Source organism: Cydia pomonella, chromosome 8 (assembly GCF_033807575.1).
Source record: "Cydia pomonella isolate Wapato2018A chromosome 8, ilCydPomo1, whole genome shotgun sequence".
Lineage (NCBI taxonomy): Eukaryota > Metazoa > Arthropoda > Insecta > Lepidoptera > Tortricidae > Cydia > Cydia pomonella.
Genome location: NC_084710.1, coordinates 2,947,964 through 2,972,515, shown reverse-complemented (window position 1 = coordinate 2,972,515; position 24,552 = coordinate 2,947,964). Strand labels below are relative to the sequence as shown.

Genomic DNA, 24,552 nt, shown 5'->3' with positions numbered 1-24,552 from the left:
GTCTTTGCAATAACCCGGTCTCATTGTCCTCCCAAACTTCAATCCAATTTGGATTTTCGTGTATTTTTTACCTACTTATACCAAATGCACTTTACTTCTACATAATTAAATTATACAAAGTGTAAATCCAACACAAGCAATAAATCAAACCAGTAATCATGAATTATGACCCAATAATTATTTTGTTAAAATTTACCGAGCTGCAATGTACTGCAAACGTTACGAGACAACATGATATTACGAGATAAGAGCTTTTTATAACCAACAAGCGTTGAACAGTTACTATAAAAAGCTCGTATCTCTTAAGTTGTGTTGCTTTACATTGCGGGCCGAATTAATTTGAATGTAAATTATCTCAATATATTTCTTAGATCCTATGCTAACCACCATTTAAGGGTTTAACCGTAAAGAATTTACACACGGTATAATTAATGTATTCAACGTAATTTGAATATTTGTATAGTAAAAACTGGATTGCGTTAATCAAAAGCGAATAATAAATACTTAATAAGCAAAGATTAATAGTATAAAATGTGTAAAATCTAAGAGAGAATTTTCTTTCGTACGTCCGTGCGAAGCCTCGGTACCTATATCAGGCCGAGAATTTATTGAATATATTTGAATGGACTCAATAATAAACGCTTACTTGATTTTTCAATTTATTCATTTTATTTAATTACGTTAATATGTTAGATATACTAATTAATTCGCGAAAAGGAAGGCATAGGTACTTTATAATTGTATATTAAATTTATTTACATCAAAAACGAAAGCTTCAACGATTTTTGATAGTCATTTATAAAAGCTACAAATTATGGCAGCAGTTTAGCTTTCATAATATATTTGACATGATTCTCCTAACTATATTAATATTTTATTTACATTTCGTCTATGTGAACACAAAGTTATCATACAAATTACGTGTACATAGTTATGGTTATTATCTTCACCATGTACAGTCGAGGAAATTGATTCTTTAGCAGTTAACGTGTCACGTTACAATGGACAGCTCTTACCATAAGTATGTACAGCCAAATTTACTTGAACCGCAAGTTGCTAAAGAATCAATTTCCGCGACCGTACACAGTCACGTCTGAAAATATCCGGACAAAGTGCAAAAAATATGTATACACTACCTTATTGCTCATATACATATTAAGGTAGTGTGTACATCATTTTGGCACATTGTCTGTATCAATATTTTAAGCGTGACTTTACTACAAGTATAAATTAATGGTAGTTCAGCCGTGATATAAACTTTACAGTAACAATGAGTGCCGAATGTACTACACGAAGCACAAATATTTGATATCTCGTTTTTCCAGCAATTTTTTCCAAAATGGCAACATTAAAAATTGAATCATGTTTTTCAGTTGTTTTCGATAGTTCTAAGTTCTAATATTTCATATTTCTTTCTCCTTGCACCATTTTTACATGTCTGTTTGGCCGGGTGTACTGATAGAGATTGCCATTAGGCATTAAAGTCCGCCATTTTAACAATATTTGTTTGTATTTTGAGCAAAGTTTAAATAAAGAAATGAAAATTGCTGTACATAACAATAATATTGATATAAAACCGCTTTAGTGTAAATCACTATTCATGGTATGTACTTCGTGTAGTACATTAGGCGTTAATACAGCAGTTTAAAAAATACTAGGAGTTTAGTGTAAAATCACACATCTGCTAAATCTCGTCATTCACGATGCCGTGCATATTTCTCAAATCTAACCTTTACTAACATGACAATAGGTGCCAAAGCACGCGTCTTCGTGAATGACACGATCCATAAGTTCAAGTTCAAATATCACTTATGAATAGTAAGACAGTATTACATATAATTATCTTAAGCAATTCTCAGAGCAATTTATTGATGTTGTAAATATTATTCCATATATAATACTAATGAATATAATTCATGACTTAATGATTGGTAATAAACATAATGATTGGTAATCCTTATAATATATAAACTCATTTGCACTTATGACTATCACATCCTTAAGTAATTAATTCAACTGTTTTATACATTGCATTTTTTACGTCTGTTACGGGCACGAACTGCACGGCTACCACGAGATGGAATATGACTTTTACGACTGCGCGGACTCGATCGCATTCCCTCTCTATCGCACCAATACATCAGTGCGAACTAGTTGGACTGCGATCAAGTTTACGCAGGGTCTAACTTAAACGTCAAGTGTCAACTCATGGTACGGCTACTTATTTGTTTCACTGACGTATTAATAAACAAAGGTAAACTTAGATTAATTAATAAGAATTCCTGTAAATTATTGCTTTTTTACTTTACCTATTCTTATATTTGTTACATCCAAAATCAATAATTGTTCAACTTGATTGGAATTAATCTTTCTACTTCATTATTATTAATATTCATTCTCGAATCATCGTTCGATCAGTGTTATCACTATCAGTATTGTTTCTTGTTCGTTCTTACTTCACTTTATCACTTTTCTATCACACTTATATCAAGGGCCCGTACATGTCATGCCGTTGACAGAAAAATTACGTCACATCATCACAATTCGTTTTTTTGCAATAATAAATCATTTTGTCAACCTCTTTAGTTAACTGATAAAGATTCTTGTCAATCAGTACAGAAACGTCTGACTTGCATCTTATTGTCACTCAACTAAATAATATTTATTAAAAAATACGTTTTTTTGTTTTTTAACAGTGTATTTTACGTAACAGGTATTTATTTTTCTACGTGCCAATATATACTTGTAAGTTAAGTATCTAAATTTGTAGTGTTATAAAAAAACTCCCTGTATGTCTCCCTTATGTCTTTATTTATTAATTTTTACCTTTTTAAGTATATTTGCACGCATGTATATCTTACATTATGTTATCTTTCTCGTATCAATCTTATAAGTTAATATACTTTATTTTTCATTTTAGCTCACACCACATTAGCACTTGTTTTGTCCAAATTATAATACATATAGTGTACACTCAAACATAATAACATAACTCTAAGCCATTTAGTTTCCGACTAACAGCGAGTAAGGGATAATATATCAAGGGTCTGCCTGAAAACCAGCGTTGTAGTAAATACACTGCAACACTATGCTGAGGCAAGCTCCTTTTTAACACTCATGAATATTTCTCCCTTATATATACAACTCAATTTCTTAGTTTTTAAGTCTGAATTTAAGGCTTATTTGTATTAAATGTCACTGTCTCTTAACTCTGCCATTTCATGTGATGTTGAATAAAAAATTTCTATGTCTATGTCTATTAAATTATGTTATTTTTGCGTCAACGGTATGAAATGTACGGGCTCTGCTTATATCTTTTAAATCCTGTAATTATCCTTAATGAGTTTTAGAGTTGTATTGTGACTGTTAATCACATTTTTCTGTATTTAAAAAACAACTATTTGTACCATCTCTCCAATATTAATCAATCATTTCGTCCTGTTGAAACTTTTATTCCCACAAATTCATCACTTTAACCGTTTACACCAACCACTATATTTGTTATCACTTTAATACAGTTGCACTTCACTTCACTTAACCCTATAACTCCCTTAATCATTCAGTCCTAAGTCTCAGCGGGTCCAAGCACGGCAGATCACTATTGAAACACTCCGTCTTATGGAACAGTTTTAACGGCACTTCTTTAACTTTAGCCGCCGGTTTCGGCTGTGGTTTGTGGTTGACTATGACGGGAACTATTTTCCGTCGTCCGATTTGCTCGGTGCCCGCTTCGGCCGCCTCGAGGGCAGTTTCTACGTCGATGAGGGCGTGGTTGCGGCATTCTAGAAGAGCTGCCAGCTGGAAATAGACACTAGAGTTTATAAGAACATTTATTTTCATCATGTTAGCCAAACAAAATGCACTGTTGGATATACATAAGCATGTCTTAAGTAAATAATGATCCGAGTGCATTTCATGGTGTCATTAAATTTTGACCAGCGGTGGCAGCATGGTTCGATTTTTATCACTTGTCACTATGCCCGTCACTTTCGCGCTTACGTACTTGTTAGAACATGACAGGCATGGTGACAAATGATAAAGAGCCGACCATCTTAGCCCTACTGATCGTTTTCTAACTTTGTTGGAGGCTTTCGCAATAACTATTCTTTGTACCCGTGACCATAGGTTCTATGAAATATTTGCCCAGTTCAATGTTATTTATTTTATTAGGATCGTACTAAAGTTATTCCCGCTTTTTATAACATAACATTTTATCTTCAAGAGATTTCACACAAAATGTATAAATAACCAAATGGGTTCGAGTCGTGCTTTTGACGTTGCTTGTTGATGTATATTTCGTGATAAGGGGGGCTATATTTCTAAAACTAAGCCTAACTTCTGGGCACAGAATACCCACACAGAAAAAAAATAGTTCTCCAGCCAAGTAAATACTCTTGTGTCAAGACATTTTGTGTTTCCTATATAAGGAAACAATAAAATTCTTGCGTCAAGATATAAAATATTTCAAAGTTTATTATTTAAGCTAAAAAATTAAATTCTCTATCCGAGCTATAAAAAGCCTGGGGTCCGCTTGGAAACTAATCCCGAGAATTGGCGTAGGCACTGGTTTTTGCGAAAGCGACTGTGATCTGACCTTTCAACCCAGAGGGTTAAACTTACCTTTTACTTACCCGTTACCTCACGATGTTTTTCTTCTTCACCGAAAAGCGACTGGTGAATATCAAAGGTTCGTACAGAAGTTCCGAAAAACTCATCGGTACGAGCCGGGGTTTGAACCCGCGACCTCCGGATTGCAAGTCATACGCTCTTACCGCTAGGCCACCAGCGCTTTTGTCCCCTTCATCAAATTTATTGATACTATTTTATGTAAAAATCTCAAACCAAAGTTTTGGTGCTTTTTCTTTTAAATAGCTTTGGCTCTTGACTGTATATTGACAACATCAAACCAAGAATTAATCGTTCTTGCGTAAAAACTTAAGTCTCAAAGCAACATTTTGGTGCTTCTTCTTTGAAATAGCTTTGGCTCTTGACTGTAGGTTGAAAACATCAAACCAAGAATTTATCGCTCTTGTCTAAAAACTTAAAGTCTCAAAGGAAAATTTTGGTGCTTCTTCTTTGAAATAGCTTTGGCTCTTGACTGTAGGTTGAAAACATCAAACCAAGAATTAATGGCTTTTGTATAAAAACTTAAAAGTCTCAAACCAAAGTTTTGATGCTTCTTTTTTAAAATAGCTTTAGCTCTTGACTGTATATTGAAAACATCAAACCAAGAATTAATCGCTCTTGCCTAAAAACTTAAAAGTCTCAAAGGAAAATGTTGGTGCTTCTTCTTTTGAATTTGGTAATATTTTTGGTTTGAGGTAGAGTTACTCAAGATAAAACCATTTTTTAAGAGCGTGCTATATCTCTTTCTAAGACTTTTTTTTCTTGCGGCGAATAATCAATATCTTAACTCAAATCACTACCATTCGCTTTAAAAATGTGTAAAGATAAAACTAAATAATTTTTATTTTCCTTTAAAAAATTATGTTGTTTTTAACTCAAGACATATTTATTGGACTAAGCAATTTATTATTTTATTTAAGCAACCGTGCGCAAGAGAGTTTTGCGTTTTGAATTAAGATATCTTTTTTATCTGTGCACCTTTAAGTATCTTGTGCAGCGGCGCCGCACTTCTTGACGGAGGATCCCTCAACTCCCTCGCCAGTGCAGCGGCAGCGGACGGAAACTGCTCAGCAGGTCGGAGCGGCGAGCGGGCGCGATATGTGTCCCCGCCCTCTGCGACGCGCTACACGTGGATATACTTGCGATAGAGACATACGTAAGTGAGGTTGTACAGAATAGGCACCTTGAGTATCGTCTGCAGCGGCGCGCGCACGCTCGGCGGCGAGTCTCGCAGCTCGCGCGCCAGCGCGGCGGCGGCGGGCGGCAGCTGCGCGCGCAGCAGGCCCAGCGCCGCCAGCGAGCGCGCCACGTCGGCGCCCTCCGCCACGCCCTCCGAGCCCGACTCCGAGCCCGCGCTGCCCCAGGCGTGGCCCTGCTGCTCCGGCGCCCAGGCCCTGCCGTACGTCGACATACTTTTTGGGATTTAATTATTTGTACGAATGGGGTTAGTGGGGTTACGGGAGTTTTCGTAATTTTTCTTATTCCTCTACTGTTATCTGCAATTTATACGTTCATTAACACGAATGTAAGAACATACATAAAAGGTTTCAAGAAAAGTCTATATTGTCTATTCCTCATTGTTATGAGAAATTTAAAGCACAAGTGCTGTTGCACTTGTGCTTTAAAATCGCTATAACATTACTGCGATTAATGGCTACCAACCTAATAAAATCTAAACTAATGCAGTTTCAAACTAAGTGCATTGCTGCCAACTTACAAAATGTTCATTTGGTTGCATAGTAGAAACAATTGCTCCATAAGTCAGAAACACGCATGTGACACCCGTGACTACGAAAACCGCTTAGCGTTGGTTGTTAGTCTCCATAGGCTACTGTGGCCAAAATCGAGAAAAAAACTGTCCAAAACTTTAATTTAGCAAAGAGCAAGTACCAGGGCCTCATGAGTTACGAAAAGGTGTCGCCGACCGGCCGGATCGTGGCGGGCCGGGCGCGTAACAAGATATGCTCGCGTATCTTAGCTATATACGTTTGCTTTGTTTACCTAAATTAAGATTTATTTTTGTTGACTCGTAGGAAAAGTATTGTATGCAACGTTGTATAAGTGGGTCAAAAAATGCTCGTGGCGTATTCCTTTACAATGTTGGGCTCCAGCTCGCATTGTAACTCACGCCACTCGCCTTTTTTGACCTTTCTTATACAACTGTTGCATAGTGATACAATGATGATGTATATGGGACCTGTCCCGAGATATATATACCTATGTTGGACAAATAAATGCTTTTTTGATGACTTTTTTAAATCAAATATCTACGGACTTTGTATGAAACTTTGGTCAAACGAATACATTACTATCTATTAAAATCGGACTACACGACACGGGAAACAAATTTGAAGTGGTCATACATAAAAAATACGGATACTCGAGAATAACTCCCTTGTTTTGAGAAGTTGATAAACTCGATTGTTATGTTCCATATACTAATATAATCGACCTACTTTTGTACCATATTAACATTAAAATGGACCAATTGAAGATTTGGAATAATCAAACTGTCATTTTAGTATTTGAGATATCAAGAACAGTGATGATCCCTTCCGGCCGATTTCGACCATGGCGACCACTTCGACTCCTAGTTAGCTCGGCGCTCGTGCGCCCGAAGATGGCTGGTGTAGCCGATCTTCGAGGTGACCCCATGCACATTGAGGGCACGTGAGGACACCAGCTACGTAGTGGTAGTGAATGGACGCAGGCTGGCGTGTTTTCAGCTCGTCGCGTTTAGCGTCGAGGTTAACTTTACGTTGCTCCTCGAAATCGCGCACATTGCCCTGCACCAGCCTGCGCCACTCAGGACGATGTGCTGCCAAACCTTCCTACTGAGAGGCGTCAATGTGTCTTTTCATGTGTCGTTTCTGAACATCTTTGTATCGGAGGAGTTGTACCAACAACAGCACGAATATGATGGTGTTATTGTCTAAGTGACTTCGTGATAAAGACAATATATATCTTTTTCAATCGTGTGCTGTTAAAAAATTACACTTATTTTATCATGTGGATAAAGCCCTCCATTATTCGCGTGCTGGTCTTTTAGGTTAAGGGCACAGACCAGCTTAATTACTGGACGAAGCACGTAAGATAATCGAGCTCCCACAATAGACGTTCCCAGACTAATTTAGTATGGGAGCGCGACCACTCGTTCCATTGGCGCCCACAATAATTACAACTCGTATAAATTAAAAATATTTACGAAAATTAGGGAGTGCACCGAAGCTGTTGTAGTATAATAGTACATTACGATATAAGTGCGAAAAATAAGAATATTCGCACATGTATTCGTACAACGTTTTACAGTACATATGGCCCTTTAAATGTTCGACACTAACGTAATATGCTGATTTTCGTACTAGTGCGGTAGAGTAACACCATATGTACTGTAAAATGATGTTTAATACAATTCAGTTGTGCAGCCAGAATCGTAGCAATTTACAAATAAAATTGCAGTTACGTGTGATGTGTGTCTTTGTAAATCGCGATGTCTGTGGTAAAAGATGACTCACTCTTGGTCATTGTCCCTTGCGGGCGGCGGCGGCGGGCGCGGGTGGCGCAGCGGGCGGCGCAGGTGCAGCGCGAGCGCGCACGCGTACGAGGCTGGCAGTCGCGGCGGCCGCATCAAGGCGGACAGGACCACGCCCGAGTCCGCGTCCATTACTGACACATCAAACAAAATCGTGCGTTTCAGGCATAAGTACGTTCAGAGGGGTTAATTATATTTGAAAAAGAAACAAAAAATTTGTTCAGGTAAAAACAAAATTGATACAAATAAGTTTAGCATAAAGTAAAGTAAAATTAAAAAATTATTTATTGTACACAAGATAACTTACACAGAAATTGAAATTATTCAGTCTTAAAACTAAGAAGCAGTATATGTACATTTAAGATTTTCAATAGGTTTCACTGGCTCCTACACTAGACTAAGCCTGTCTCGTAGGTAACCGTTTCAGACATGAATTTCCAATGATATGTTTTTTTTTTTTTTGCGAAAGCCAATAAGACACGATAAATTTAATGATTAAATAAGCGCCGCAATTTACTTCTCACCGGAGATAGTCTATACTACAGTGTGTCCCTAGTCATTGGACAGAGCCGAAATGTACATATGCATTAGGGTATTTAGAACCAGTGTACAAAGTATCATAACAACCGGTGTAGCGGTTTCGAAGACATTAACAAAGTACCATTTTTTACTTTGGAGCAGACTGTAAGTGTTAGTAGCTCCTAAGGTAATATCCTCAAAGAATAGAATGGAACCTTCTTCGACCTTTTTGTTTATCTTTTTTATTTATGACACTAATAAACTACTGACTTTTGAAAAATGTCATCATTATCAAAATATTTCGAACAAATTGTCAAAAACTGCCAAAGATTAACACAGTGTGTTTCTTTTTGTTGACGATTGCAAATAACTTTTGTTAGAAAAAAATATTTTTTTATCTTTTGTTCTAATTAAAAAAATGTTAACGTCAGAGCATTCCTTAGAAGTAACCCTACGTGGGATTTCAGGGTTTGTCCAATGGCTAAGGTCACCCTGTATACAAAGTGGAATATTTGTTTTATGAGGGGCAAAGTTATTGTTTAACCGCTCGTACTAATATGAAAACGAATGATTCCAAAATGAAAAATGGACCGAAGATATAATTACATAGAGAATCGTTGGATGCGGTCAATATACTAGCGGGGAGCTTTGGGGAAGACTTATAGTTAGCAATACATTTATTTTGACTGATTTAATGATGATATAAACTCATGACAACTTTACAAATTGACTTTCGGCATCCACACTTTTGCTACTTGGGAACTTCAAAGCCTCCGATACGCATTTAGGCTATGCTAGATCAAATTGGCTGTCAAAGTTCAAAAACAAAGTAATGTAATTGCTTTGTTTCGATTGCCAAAAATTATAACAGTTGTATTTTGTTCTTCGTAAAGAACGTTTGGCAGTTCCGTGGAGATCTGCTGAAACCTACAGAATAGGTGACGCAGCAAAAAAATAAAAAGATTTTTAGTTTCTAAGGTTATAACACTTATACCTATTGTATTTATGTTAGTCTGTATCGGTATCTGCGGGCCTTTGTTGCCAGACAATAAATGTTTCTTTCAACTCAGCAGCTCGAACAAGCCTACTTTCATCACTCCAGGGAGTGAGACAAAGTAGCTTTTTAATTTAGTGAAGGCCACGAATACAGGAATAAAGACTTTACTTGATATTGATTTTTTGAAGTTGTATGTGTCACACGAGAGCAAAGTTATTTTACATCTCGTGTTTTCGAGTAACAGTCAATCAACACTCGCAAGAAAAAGTAACTTTCCTCTCTTGTTGCACAAATAACTATTTTATATACTTACGCGTAGCTTTCATTGCTATCAAAATGGCGACGACGACATAGTGTATGTTGGGCAGCAGGGGCCCGTCCGCGAACAGGAAGCCCCACAGCGCCGGCAGCTCCGCGCGCGGGAACTCGCGCCCGAACAGCAGCCGGAGCCACCGACTACGAAATACTATATTAATAAATAATAATAATTACTTAAATAAATATTATATGACATTATTACACAAATTGACTAAGTCCCACAGTAAGCTCAATAAGGCTTGTGATGAGGGTACTTAGACAACGATATATATAATATATAAATATTTATAAATACTTAAATACATAGAAAACACCCATGACTCAGGAACAAATATCCATGCTCATCACACGAATAAATGCCCTTACCAGGATTTGAACCCAGGACCATCGGCTGCATAGGCAGGGTGCCGATTAGGACAGACCAGTTGTCAAATTAATATGTCGGTATATGAGCAAGCACAGCGCAGCGGCGTATGGGTCTACATCCATTGTGAAGACCGCCTTACGATGTACAGGCACTGTTACGAATCGTTCAAAAATGGAATCATTTTTCATGCTGTATTCGTTAGGCAAAATAACTAACATATGTATTAAAAGCGGCCAAGTGCGAGTCGGACTCGCCCATGAAGGGTTCCTTTATGACGTATTAAAAAAAAGATCTCGTTCAACATTTTACCACTTTGGACACACATTTTACCACTTTGGTAGTGTCTCTCGCGCAAACTATTCACTTTAGAAAAAAATTATATTAGGAACCTAAATATCATTTTTGAAGACCTATCCATAGATACCCCACACGTATGGGTTTGACGAAAAAAAAATTTTTTTAATTTTATGACGTATTAAAAAAAACTACTCACTAGATCTCGTTCAAACCAATTTTCGTTAGAAGTTTGCATCGTAATGTATATTATATATTTTGGCCAAATAGTGGCCAATACTTTGTAGCAACCAAAGTAGCCAAATAGTTCGGTACACCATACTAAATATATGGTGTACCGAACTATTTGGCTACTTTGGTTGCTACAAAGTATTTGACGCTGACTGTACCTATCTAGTAATAAATAATATGGATAACCTAATGGATCTCAAATGTTATACCCTCATTAATTTCATAACAACAGCCGTTTTTCTCCAGTAAAAGGGTCGGCGAACCGCGCAAATATATATTACTCGCTTGTATAACTCTGTAACTAAGGTAAGGTAGTTTGAGTCGATTTAGATATATTTGCCTATTGCGTCTTGCCGTCATGTGAGATATTATTGCAAATCTTAAGTTAAAACCCAAGTACTATTGATAGGTTATGAAAAAACCTGTAAACCGACTGCTAAAAGAGAGAAATTCACTTACATTCCAAAAAGTTCCATAGAAATGTTACATTGAGCTAAATGTGTGGCTAATTCGTTGTCCAGCGGCGTCAAACATTCTTCTCGCACCTTGTCCAAATATCTTACTACTTCGTTCGGGTTCTGAAATTTAAAATAGCATGAACGAATATTTACCAGTTTTTATAGTTTTATAGAAAAAACAGGTGGAAAATGGAAGCTAATAATTGTATTAGTACTTGGTGAAGAACATTCAGCAGTCATCCTTGGTGTGAACTTCTAGCGTTAATATTTAATTAGTACTTGTAGGAGTACACAAAGACTTAAGGTTACCTAAGTATTTAATGTAACCCAGTATTTTTCAAATATAATGAGTCGCGAAATTTCGAAAGTTTTGTTAACCTTTTGACCGCCAAAGATGTCATATGACGCGCGCGGTTACAGCCCAATATCAACCTTCATGCGTACGGACAAGGTTCACGATTACGCGGTGCGTTCAAAAGGTTAAATTACAAAGGATTTTATGCCCAGGTTGTCACGTCAAGAAAACAAAAATAATTGGAAATACTGAATTGTAAACAAGTTACGGTCATAACTCACGTGGATGACTTTAGAGACAGGCAGGCGACCGCAGGACGAAGGCACCACGTCGCCCGTCGTGTAGAACTTCTCCAGACCCTTCATCACCGCGCTGAACATCATGCTGGTAAATTATAATAGGTGTTATTTTTTTAGTTTTTATGCTGACGGCATTTTGTAGAAATATTTTATTCGAGATTTAATAACATGATGTAAGGCTTCATTTGACCTGTCCATGAATCGGACTCATATGAGCAAAAATCATCAATACTTAAATTTAATATTATATTTAGTTTTCGTAAAATTTAGTAGAAATATTCAAGCCCGGTTTAGGCGCGAGTATGTCTCACCTCTCACCATGTAGTTTATATTAAAGAAGACGTTAAGACTTCTTCTTTATAAACACAATTAGTCAACCCATACGATTTCATTTTATTACATTTCGAAATAATTGCTTCTCCGTGAACAAATTTACGTGTAATTTAATGCAATCATTAAAAATATTTTAATTAAAACCAAAAACATACTTAAATAATAAATTGTTTCTCTAATGTATTTTATTTTCGACACAGCAGTGTTTTTGCAATGTTAGTACTTGTTCGTCGATTTCGTAATATACTAATAATATAGGAACTATTTTCAACTTACTAGCTGTCATGTTCCAAATATTCTTCTTCCAGGATATATTTTAATGTATTACTGAAAAAAAAAATACATCATTAAATACTTCTTGTAGTTAAGTAAGTCCTGCATTGTTTAAATACTAGGTACATGAAGAGTTTTTGAATTTTTGACATTTTAGTGTTTGTCGTTTTATTAAAAAATGCCGATAAAATTGGAGATCAAGTTTAAGTGCTTTATGTAGTACATTCGGCAGTTATTCTTCTTGTGACGTTTAACCTTTTGAATGCCACGCCTATCGTACGCGGCGCGTAATCGTGAACCTTGTCGGTACGCATGAAGGTTGATATTGGGCTGTAGCCGCGCGAGTCTTATGACGTCTTTGGCGGTCAAAAGGTTAAAAGTCATGTTTGAAGGGTTACCGGTTATGATACGGTTTATTGGTATAATTGGGAGCTCTTACGAGGCTATGGTTTATTTATTTAATCTTTGTACAAAATGGTGGACTTACTGCCTTAAGGTATTCTCTACCAGTCAACCAATGGGCCAATCAGAAATATTTAGTAGGTGTAGGGTATTTTAACGTTAAATTATAACATAAGATGAGTAATATGAGTATTAAGGTATATTGATAAACTAATGGAAATTATTTATAATTTTATTAATTTTTATAACATAAGCTCTGATGATTAGGTACATTGTTTAACTTGTTTTGTCTCCATCAATTATAAATTAAATTAACAAATAGGTATAAAATTATCTTACTGTATAAAGCTTTGTTAATTCATATTATTGTTTTCACCACACCAACTGGTAAAGGCCCTCTTGATTGTTCACAAACGAATGAGAAAGTTGCATTTTATCCACATGTGGGGCAAAGTAATCAGATATCAGATGCAAATTTTGAGTCGTCTCCTTATGTTAGCTGGTAGAATCGACTTTTAAATGATGATTTTGGATGATAAATTTTTAATTAAGTTCATTTGGATTTGATTTGGTTGGTTTTTTTTTTTTGATATTTCATAGTTAGTATTTTCCTCGCGTTGGTGTGGTGAAAAATGTTGTGTTTCACTCGGAGGAAAAGTTTGTTTAACCCTCGTGCCTTGAAACTCTCGCAACGCTCAAAATTCCACTTCTAGAACCACTCGCTACGCTCGTGGTTCAATTTTGGAATCTTTCGCTTGCTCGGGTATCAATATTAGCACGAGCGGTTAAACAACAACTTTGCCCCCTTGTAAAACAAATAACTATTACTTTTTTACAAACAGCTGATTAACAAGCCTCAATGTATCTTGAAATTACTCGCAGTAGCGCTAGCTGATGTGCAGAAAAACGATAACCTTCATCAAACGTTTGAGCCACAGTAAACAAAATACGTGATTTGCGGTGAAGAGCCACTACCCAATACACTTCGCATTGCGGTCACGTACGGAACTTGACACGCGGCAATTTATTTCCTATATAGAAGCACTAATAATCGCATTTATTACAAATGCCGTCTTTTTTACCCCGACTATGTGAAAGCCAACAGAAGGTTGCAATTTTCGTAGTAGAGAATGTATGTATTCGATTCGTATGTGACGAAAACAAATTTTCTCAATAATTTTATTTTTAATACATAAATCTACTGGGCTACTAGTTTTTTTTAACAAACATTTACAACTCATTGTCATGGTAACAAACCCAAACTAAAAGAGGTTGCGTTGTTTTATCACCTAGTTCCTGCCACGTTCGATCTCTATCATAAGACCAACTCTTTTACTCGTCTGGCTGAATGCGCCAGGAGCGCGAAGCCATTAAAAAAAAAAAAAGACCAACTTGATGACATTTAATTTTTTTTTTTTTATAGCTTGTGAAACATACCTCAGGTCTCTCGGCGCGTGTGTCCTGTCCCTGTGCAGCTCCAGCAGCAGCGGCGCCAGCACCTCGTGCATGCCCTGCCGGTAGCCCACGTGGGCGTGAGAGCGCGCCCAGAAGAATAATACTTGCACCTGCGTTTAGAAAAAAATATGTTTTTTTTTTATGCTACGTCGGTCGCAAACAAGCATACGGCCCGCGGGATGGTAAGCAGTCTCCGTAGCCTTTGTACGCCTGCAACTCCAGAGGAGTTACATGCGCGTTGCCAACCTTAAACTCGCCCCCCCTCGTTAAGCTCTGGCAACCTTACTCACCGGCAGTCTGGATTGAAAATAGGGATGAAGATGATCGTTATTCCTCATTTATTTATTTATTACATCCATGGTTAGTACAAGTGTTACAATATAGTTGTGAGTTTCACATGGACCCTAATAGGGTACAGCAAGTCTTAAATACAAGTTTTGTACGAGTAAACGAGGTACGGTTACGGGAATACTTACACGAAATCGCAAACAGATACTTGTTCAAAGTGCAAAGTGTTAAAATGACAGTTTTTTTTTCAGGCCCACCGTATTTAAGATACTTGAGAATAAGAAACCATTTATTAAGGAATGAAACTAACTGTAATTTATAACACGTAAGATTTATATCTAAACGCTGTAATCTTATTAAATACGCTCAATCCGGTGTCTGGCTAAATCTGTATAGCACTGATTGTAATACAAGCTGAAGAAATACATAATAAAGAAGTTCTAAAGAAGCATCTGCTTGCATTATTAAAAAAAAAAAAATAATTAAGTGCTGTGTAAACTAATAATATATTTATGGGCCAACAGACCTGAAATAAAGACTTTCAATTTCAACCACAAGTTTTCATCACAGGTAGGTAAGGTTCCTTATAACTTACCATCATATCCTGAACGTCTTTATCTCTAAAGTAGAGCTCGTCAGGAAACGTCCTGACCACGTCTTGTAGTATCAATGCCTTAAGTTCGTTGTCACAAAAATGCTGGTTCCATGCGCTCTGGAACCAATATAAGGAATAACCTTTTTATTTATTAATTTAAACTTTCGCAGATTATGATTATTGCACATTATTTTAACTAAACGAGTACATTTAGCGGTAGTTAATTTGTCCAATTATCGCGTTTGAAATACCAGGTCAGAACTGCTATTACTATTTTGTACTTCTACAAGTACACGGGAACTTACGAAGTTATGAGGTAAAACATCCGTCAAGGGATACCATTTTCATTCAGAATTACCATTTTAATAGGATTTTCCGAAAGAAAGAGACATTCTTTTTTTGGTATAGCTTCACTATTTCTATGACAAACTCGATCCTAAAGTCCAATTAGAATTATGCTTATTCAGGTTTGACATAATACATGCCTAAGAATATTAGTTATAATTTTATAACACGTTATCCATATTATTGAACTAATCATTAATTTATCTTAATGAGGCTGGTTCGCTTCGGTAACAGCTTGTTAAACAAACAAATACTTACACATTAAAAAACAAGTTGTCTGCTATTCTGAAGTTACTGGAGCCTTTCGGGTTGTGATGTAATGTATATTGCTCGAAACCAACCCAAATGTAGGAATTTGTTTCGCCTATATTTTTTAACAGATGAGAACTTAAATCTGTGTAACTAAATGCAGGACTCACTGTTAACAGGGCCCATCCTCCCTTTCTGGGACTTGATAATCGTTAGGCATAAAACTAAGAGAATGGTAAACATGCCTTTTAAAAGTATATAAATATGATTTACCTCGTCATTCTGCGATAAAGGGTCGTCGCCGATGACGGTCCGAGGGTCCATCGACAGCTTGGACTTTATGTCGTTATAGAAATTCCTATGAGTTTTCAGGCTGAAACCAGATATAATAAAAAAGTTAAGTGTTTTTCATTCAACTTTCGTAGGATAGAAAAAGGTATGTGTGTGTGTATTTATGAGATTTATGTCATATCTTTTTCTTCCTGCTTCCTTTAGTCTCCGTTCTATCTGGAGTCGGGCCTCTTTGTACGGCGGCGGCGCCAGGACGCCTCAGTTTTCATAGCGGTTTTTATGACAAGTATTATTTTCAGACAAAAAATATTTAAAAAAAATTACTGCAATATTACACTCATATGTGACTTATTGTCGATGGCACTTCCGCCGTTATAAACGATGCTCCGATACAAATACAACGCTGCGCGACGCAGTGCAGCGTAAGCGCCATCAACAATAAGGTCCCTTTTCATAAATAATGCCACATATTTGCTGTGACTTATTTATCAAGAGATTTTTAATAAAAAGACACGTGTACATCGCTTACCTTCTTTCTAATACTAAAAAAACCGTATAGTTGGTTTTGTTGGTTGGTTATATGTAATATTCTTTTTTTTTGTGAAATATGAACTCTTCAAGTTGCATATGTTGTTTTTGTGTTATTGGAATTTTGATTTTAGTTCAACTAATCAAATTTGAAAATTAAATGACATAATCGGTCGGGAGTCGACGGCCTACCACTCCAACGGATAAACGTCTTTATTATTACCTGCCAGCAATATCAGCATTTGGCGGAGGCAGGGCATTCAGCAGTATGGCCCATGCCAGACTCCTTGGCCGCTGGAGCTTATGTTGGACGGCCGCCGCCTTTAGGCACTCTAAGCTCCATGCTGGCAATTGCAGACTGTAACAAAATAAATTATTTTTAATTTACACTCATTGACATATATCTAAGGACTGACCTTACGGGCAATAAGAATGGGGCCGCTACAGCGGTGTCACGCACACGAATTCGAGTCAATCGTGCAGTCTAAGGGTCTCCCCAAACCAGTCGACGCGGAGTCGGCTTTCGCCGAGTGTTTTACACCACACTATTCGCATTTAGCCGATCGACCGTCTCCGCGGTTGGACACCTGCGTTTAGCAGTCTCATCCTCCTTGCGGCCGTAGAGACGCCCGATCGCCTGCGACTTGCTATCGCAACAGTTGAAAAGCGACGGTCGGCTCTCCCGTGCTCCGTCTTGCCGTCGAGACGTCAGACAGCACACGTACAGCCGTTGAGTCCGACGAACAGATGTAGGACAGCGGGTGATCGGCAATCGTAAATCTCATTTTTGGAGACTGGTTGTTAGTAACAACCTGAGTTTGAAATTGAACAGACCTGTAAGATTATTTTCCTTGGTAATTGTTACATATTATATAATAACCTGTGATGATGGATATTTTACGTAGACGGGCATGGAAAAAAAGGCTTACCAGCATTTTTACCGTCATCGGCTCTGTTCAGCCGTCGTCAGCTAAGTTCGGCCGTCGAAGACGCTGAACGGCTTCCGCCAGCTCTGACCGGTCCTTATCGTAGGTACTCGGCCGTGATCGGAGCCGTTCAACTCTTTCCGGCACCGTACGGCGGTATAAGGAGATTTATGAATGCGAACGTGTGCGGTAGGCTGCAAACAGCGTCGTACGAATGCGAACAGCTTTACGGCAAAACGCCGTTTTCCCGTCGAAAGACGTCGTTTCGCGTGGGCCGAGCCGATTTACGACTTATTCGTTCTTATTGCGTTGACATAAAGCTTTTTCCGTACGCGATTTGCCGAAACGGCGTCGACTAGTTTGGGGAGACCCTTACGCCACAACGCGATTGGTTGATGAGTTCGCATCACGTGTAGTTGCGTTAAATTGCACGATTGGCTCGAATTCGTGAGTGACACCACTGAACTAGCACTATTCTTAGTGCCCGAAAGGCCCGTCCTTAGATATATGTCAATATTTACATTATTTAACCCATAAACTGTCAAAGACGTCAACTAACGCACCTACAGCCCAATATCAACCTTCGTCCATTAAGACAAGGTATACGATAACCCGCGGCACCTGATAGGCGTGGCGTTCAAAGGGTTAAGAGTTGACTGGTAGACAATGCCTTCTGGAATTAAATTCGCTTATAGAGTTTTTTCTGTGCTGTAAAGTTTGAACTTTGAATAAATATTTTAAAGTTAGCCACATTCCTGGAATTTGTATCGTATTGGGTTTCTAGCCTTAAAACATTTTATTCTATAGTCAACATTTTATTGCAAATTCACAAAGTAGTTATACATTTATAAGTTAGGTCTTAAAAATATTTGCAGGATGTGCATAAAAAATAGCAATACACTATTTTCTAGTAATAACTGAAACCAAAATTGAATTGAAAAGATGTTATTATTAATTACTAATGGTTTGGGTAGTGACATATCAAAGCAAATCAAATCTTGGTCACTCAATGTGTCATTCAACATTAATCTATAATTGACAACAATTTTTGATAAAATAATGAAAGTAAAATTAAGGCATAATTTGATATTATTTTCCTAAACAGATAACATAAGTATAAAGGGTGTAGCAGGATAGCCTAGGAAAAATTGCCCCCAGCGATTTTGGGCCGAAACTGTAATCAAACGATGCCTTTTGGGGAGGTTATACTCTGCACAAAGTTTCATCCCTCTGTTACCCCCTGGGGGTGAAAAAAAACCCGATTAACCCCAAAACTGTTTTAATTATTTTTTCCTAAACTATGAAAGTGACGAATTTCAAATTTCGTACAAATATTAATAAGACTAAAAGCTATGTGCTAAAAAAATATTAACCCCCTAACCATTGAAATTCTTGTAAAAAAAACAAAAATAAAAAAAGAATCAACCTGTATATCAAGTTTGGCTCATGGTACCACACCATATTTTTTTTTCAAAAATGAACCAGTTTATATTCTACATGATACAAAAGTTTCATGGACCTACTCCAGAAGGAACATTGCGAAATTAATATGTATTGGCTCTTTGGTGCGTACTATTCATTGAACTCCCACTAAGAGCCTTGCATTATTAATAAACAATGGCTTGCGATCGGACCGCTGCTCGTGCCCGATTTGAAAAAGGTGGGGATAAAGAAGTATGAATCAAACTCATTTGTACATGGATCTCAAGTTTGGCTCATGGTACACACACCATTTTTTTTTTTCAAAAATGTACCAATTTATATTCTATATTATATAAAAGTTTCATGGACCTACTCCAGAAGGAACATTGCGAAATTAAAATAAACGTACTATTTCGTAGCTACTAATCATTATACTCGTATCATGCTTAATACGCAACGTCTCGGACCCGAAAACAAAATAATTTAAAAAAACCGGCCAAGAGCATGTCGGGCCACGCTCAGTGTAGGGTTCCGTAGTTACTCTTCCGTCACAATAAGCTAAACTGGAGCTTAAAGTATAGTAAATTGTTAACCAAGGGATGAAACGGTACCTTTCACGTGAGTTAAACAAATAGGCAAATTTGCATAATCAGTACCTAATTAAAGTATGTCTTTTTACTATGAAGGGGAAACTTTTTGCGATAACTCAAAAACAGCTAAGCTGATCATGTCCGCTATAGGTTTCATTTAATGTCTTTCTTAAGCTCTACTTCCACGATTTTTTTAATTTTTTTTGGACCTATGGTTCAAAAGTTAGAGGGGGGGGGGGGGGACACATTTTTTTTTTCTTTCGGAGCGATTATCTCCGAATATATTCACTTAATCAAAAAATGTTTGTTGAAGACCCCTATTAGTTTTGAAATACCTTTCCAACGATACCCAACACTGTAGGATTGAAGCAAAGAACAAAAATTCACCCCCACTTTACGTGTAGGGGAGGTACCCCCAAAAAAATTAAATTTTTAGATTTTATTGTACGACTTTGTCGGCTTTATTGGTTTATATATCCATGCCAAATTTCAGCATTCTAGCACTAACGATCACGGAGCAAAGCCTCGGACAGACAGACAGACAGACAGGCAGGCAGACATGGCGAAACTATAAGGGTTCCTAGTTGACTACGGAACCCTAAAAATGTTTTTATAAATACAAATGAGTTTGATTCATACTTCTTTATCCCCACCTTTTTCAAATCGGGCACGAGCAGCGCCAGCGGTCTGATCGCAAGCCATTGTTTATTAATAATGCAAGGCTCTTAGTGGGAGTTCAATGAATAGTACGCACCAAAGAGCCAATACATATTAATTTCGCAATGTTCCTTCTGGAGTAGGTCCATGAAACTTTTGTATCATGTAGAATATAAACTGGTTCATTTTTGAAAAAAAAAATGGTGTGGTACCATGAGCCAAACTTGATATACAGGTTGATTCTTTTTTTATTTTTGTTTTTTTTACAAGAATTTCAATGGTTAGGGGGTTAATATTTTTTTAGCACATAGCTTTTAGTCTTATTCATATTTGTACGAAATTTGAAATTCGTCACTTTCATAGTTTAGGAAAAAATAATTAAAACAGTTTTGGGGTTAATCGGGTTTTTTTCACCCCCAGGGGGTAACAGAGGGATGAAACTTTGTGCAGAGTATAACCTCCCCAAAAGGCATCGTTTGATTACAGTTTCGGCCCAAAATCGCTGGGGGCAATTTTTCCTAGGCTATCCTGCTACACCCTTTGTATGCTTTCAGCTTTGGAAGTACAGTCAAAGAATTTAATTTGTGACCCATTTCGTACCTTGTCACTAGGGATTGCAAACCGGATTGATTTTCAATCCGGCCGGATCCGGCCGGATTTTGGCCATAACCCGGCCGGATCCGGCCGGACCGGATCCGGTTTGGTATAGGGCAGGGGTTCCCAATCTTTTTCAACATACGGCGCAGTTACAAGTTTAGTATTTTGCAACGGCGCCCTTGTAAATTTAAAATCACGGTCGAAAAAGAGTGACACGACGCTATATTATTTACCGATGCGAGCGCTCAAATAGGTACCCGCGAATATTTGTGGTTTCGGATAATGATAGAACTCACGGCGCCCCTCTTTACTTTCTACGGCGCACCAGGGCGCCGCGGCGCACACTTTGGGAACCCCTGGTATAGGGATATCAAAATTAATTAAATGACATATTTTTCTAGTTTTTTGCGTAATACTTATTCCTAAATCTGTAATTTGAAGTTAATAAATAACTTCTTAACAATAAAATAACCCTTAGTAGTAAAAAGTGTGACTTTGTCAATATCACTTAAAAACCCAAATATGAAACCGGTCATTTATTATATATAACCATTCACAAGTGCTCAAATTTTCGTTTACAATAATTATAAATTTGATTAGTTTCCAAAGCCCGGTAATGGGATGTGGGGTGGGAATTGGAACTCCTTTTTTTTTATTTACAGAAAAGTATATTGGTAAATTATAGGGAATGGAACACGACACGACGATCTCATGCGAACAATAATAGAGTGTAGGATTGAAATCCATCGCGGAAAGGGACTCCTTAAGAAAAGTTACATGGATCAAATATAGAATTGGCTAGACGTAGAGTAGCATGTACCATTAAGGAAATTGCATAAGATTGGATGAAATTGTAAATACAAAAGATTCTCTCTCAAATTTGAATAGAAAATAAACAATATTTTATCATATATATATAAATAAAATCGAAGTAAACTAAAGATTATCAATGTTATCATTTCATTTCATACATTCATTTTCAATACAAACTTTCAATCTTATATTCATTCACACATGTAACACATATTGATTAGCCCAGCTCTAGTCGGTTGAGTACCGCCGACTTAATCCTGCTCATTTGTTTACTTGTAATCTCCAATCACAACATTATGACACTCTTTTCTTCTCTTTAGCATAAATTACAAATGCCTTCCATGGCATCTCCATCGTTTAATTTTTCCTTCTATTACAGTATTTATGTAATTTTCGTATCGTGCCACCAACATGAAAGGCAACTTCTGTTCCCAGTCATCGTCATAATAAATATATTTTTATTTAACTAAATTTAAACTTTTTCATTCGTTTTATGCTCTGTTCAAGTTCATACCTCTCATCCGTCGCCTTTTCCTCATCTAAACCGCACAGTGCGTGCTGTATTTAGGCATTTTTTTTATTTGACCGGATCCGGTAGCTCCTGAAAAGTGCCGGATCCGGCCGGATTACCGGATCCGCCGGACCGGATTGCAATCCCTACTTGTCACAGTGACAATAGTATGAGGTCTCTAGCGAGTTTCATGTTGTTTGTCACTGTGACAAGGTACGAAATGGTACTGAAATTAAATTCCTTGACCGTACTACACATTGAAATTCCTGAATACCAAATGTACTTCATGAAGTACATAACAAGAACAGTGCTCTACATAACAAAGCAATCCATCCTCAAACTTTTGTCATTCAAACACAACAATGACAACATTTCTTTTTAAAATAAATAAAATTACTTTTTATATTAAATTATTTCTTTTTTTCAAATTGGTTGTTTTTACAGTAAGTTCAAATTGTAAATTACATCCCTTTTCCCTAAATTACGTCCAAATGGAAAATCATGAATTAGTATTCAATGGTCACGTTTCATCACTCAAGCAGTTATTTTTTCCATAAATCTTTATTTGCAAGGTTAACATAACATGTAAAACCCGACCAGAAATATATGATCATTGTCAAGAGGCCACTGTTATTCTCATCTATAGGGTGACAGTTCAGTATAGTATGAAAAATTTAGTTCCAATGAAATTCCGCAATATGGCGCATGATCACATATTACTGGTCAGGCTTTATGAACCCTTAAAGGGAGGTTCTTTCATGTCATATGCAAAGACATAGTAAATAATCTCTTCTGTAAATATTCAGGCATTATAGAATATACTTTTTTTATAAACAGGCAATAAGGAGAGATAGTATATGGCATAACATAAGGACTAGGCCTAGTGGGTAGTGACCCTGTCTATGAAGCCGATGGTCCAGGGTTCAAATCCTGGTAAGGGCATTTATTCGTGTGATGATCACAGATATTTGTTCCTGAGTCATGGGTGTTTTCTATGTATTTAAGTATTTATAAAATATTTATATATTATATATATCGTTGTCTAAGTACCCTCAACAGAAGCCTTATTGAGCTTACTGTGGGACTTTGTCAATTTATGTAATAGTGTCCTATAATATTTATTTATTTATTTATAACTTGGTCTATTATAACTACTGTTTAAATTCTCACCTTCATGGACCTCGAGGGTCTAAAAAATCCTTTAATAAGGCAATCCTAGAAAGTCTTTACATAGACATGTCCTATTATTAAATGACACAGATAGACGATTAATTTAAAAGTTCCTTAAATAAATATTCTAAAGCAGTCACTCACTAAAAAAGTTTAAAGATCCCTGACGTACAGGCCAGCGTCCAAAGTTAAATGTATTAAACAAAGAAAAACAACTAATAATGATAACAAATCTGATATTAATAACTTACTCATAATCCGAGACCGTATTGTTACTCGGCGACTGTAAACCGTTACCATCTTTGTGATCCTAAAGCAAAACAAATATCACGTTAGCATAAGTAATAACAATAAATACTGTAATTATCAGTGGTTCGACCTTACCATCATTCGTCCGGTATTTAGAACATTTTCACATCCATGAAAATAATTGGTAATAAAACTTAGTGTGAGGTAAGGTTGTTAAATAACTAAATTTTACAAATATGCCATTTGTATCTTCAAAAATAATTAAGATTTGTTTCTTTTTCGTACATTTGATTTAACTCTAGCTTGACATTTGCTTGAATGACAAGTTTACAGTTTAGTCAGTTTACATGACAGCAACTATTACAACTAGTGTTGTGATAATTATAATAAATAAACAATGCTTTTCCACACAATCGATTGTTTTAGTAGGCTCGTAAATAATGGTCATCAGTTTTACTTGTAAAATGCAAATGCTATGCTTGGAAAAATAAAAATAAAATAATAGGAATAAACCAGTAATTTATTCACCCTAAAACCGCAGTTCGTCTACCTTAATCGCTTCCTAAAATATTGTAAGAGCGATAGATAGATGGGAATAATATAAAAATAAGACAATTGAAATAAGATAATCATCTTAACTAACAATAAAAAGTAGGTATCAAAAATCATATGCAATATGAGAAAAAAATAAATCACCTTTGTAAGTAAGTATTAATAAATCATAAAACATAACTTTTTACATTGGAGTTTTTTATTTATTTTTTATCCAAAGAAAATTTAAAAGAGAAGAAAGCATGGGACAGTCCAAGTAAAGTGCATAAATATATCGATAAAAAGTCGAATTATGCTGATAAAATAAAAGTAGGATCAAGAATATAAGATCTTAATTATATAAAAACTAACAACAAAGCTTTATTATGAA

The 24,552-nt window shown here is 36.5% G+C and overlaps 1 protein-coding gene and 1 long non-coding RNA gene across 3 annotated transcripts in view; one reads left to right on the top strand and one right to left on the bottom strand.

Moving 5' to 3' along the window:
- The window catches only part of LOC133520260 (uncharacterized), a 380,113-nt gene that overhangs the window by 293,601 nt on the left and 61,960 nt on the right, over positions 1–24,552 (top strand). The gene's annotated exons all lie outside the window — the stretch shown is intronic.
- On the bottom strand, positions 651–24,552 carry LOC133520243 (TBC1 domain family member 5). Of its 2 annotated transcripts, none has more exons than XM_061854621.1 (13): positions 23,766–24,552; positions 23,633–23,691; positions 16,919–17,053; positions 16,150–16,249; positions 15,283–15,399; positions 14,382–14,509; positions 12,546–12,596; positions 11,919–12,021; positions 11,344–11,462; positions 9,988–10,130; positions 8,142–8,292; positions 5,810–6,038; positions 651–3,798 (listed from the first exon to the last, which is right to left on the bottom strand). In XM_061854621.1, exons 1-13 carry the CDS (start codon positions 23,769–23,771, stop codon positions 3,556–3,558), a joined length of 1,584 nt encoding a protein of 527 aa, XP_061710605.1. In that variant the 5' UTR covers positions 23,772–24,552; the 3' UTR covers positions 651–3,555. The 2 variants fall into 2 exon arrangements, with proteins under 2 accessions (XP_061710605.1, XP_061710606.1); XM_061854622.1 differs by having other exon boundaries at positions 5,810–6,020.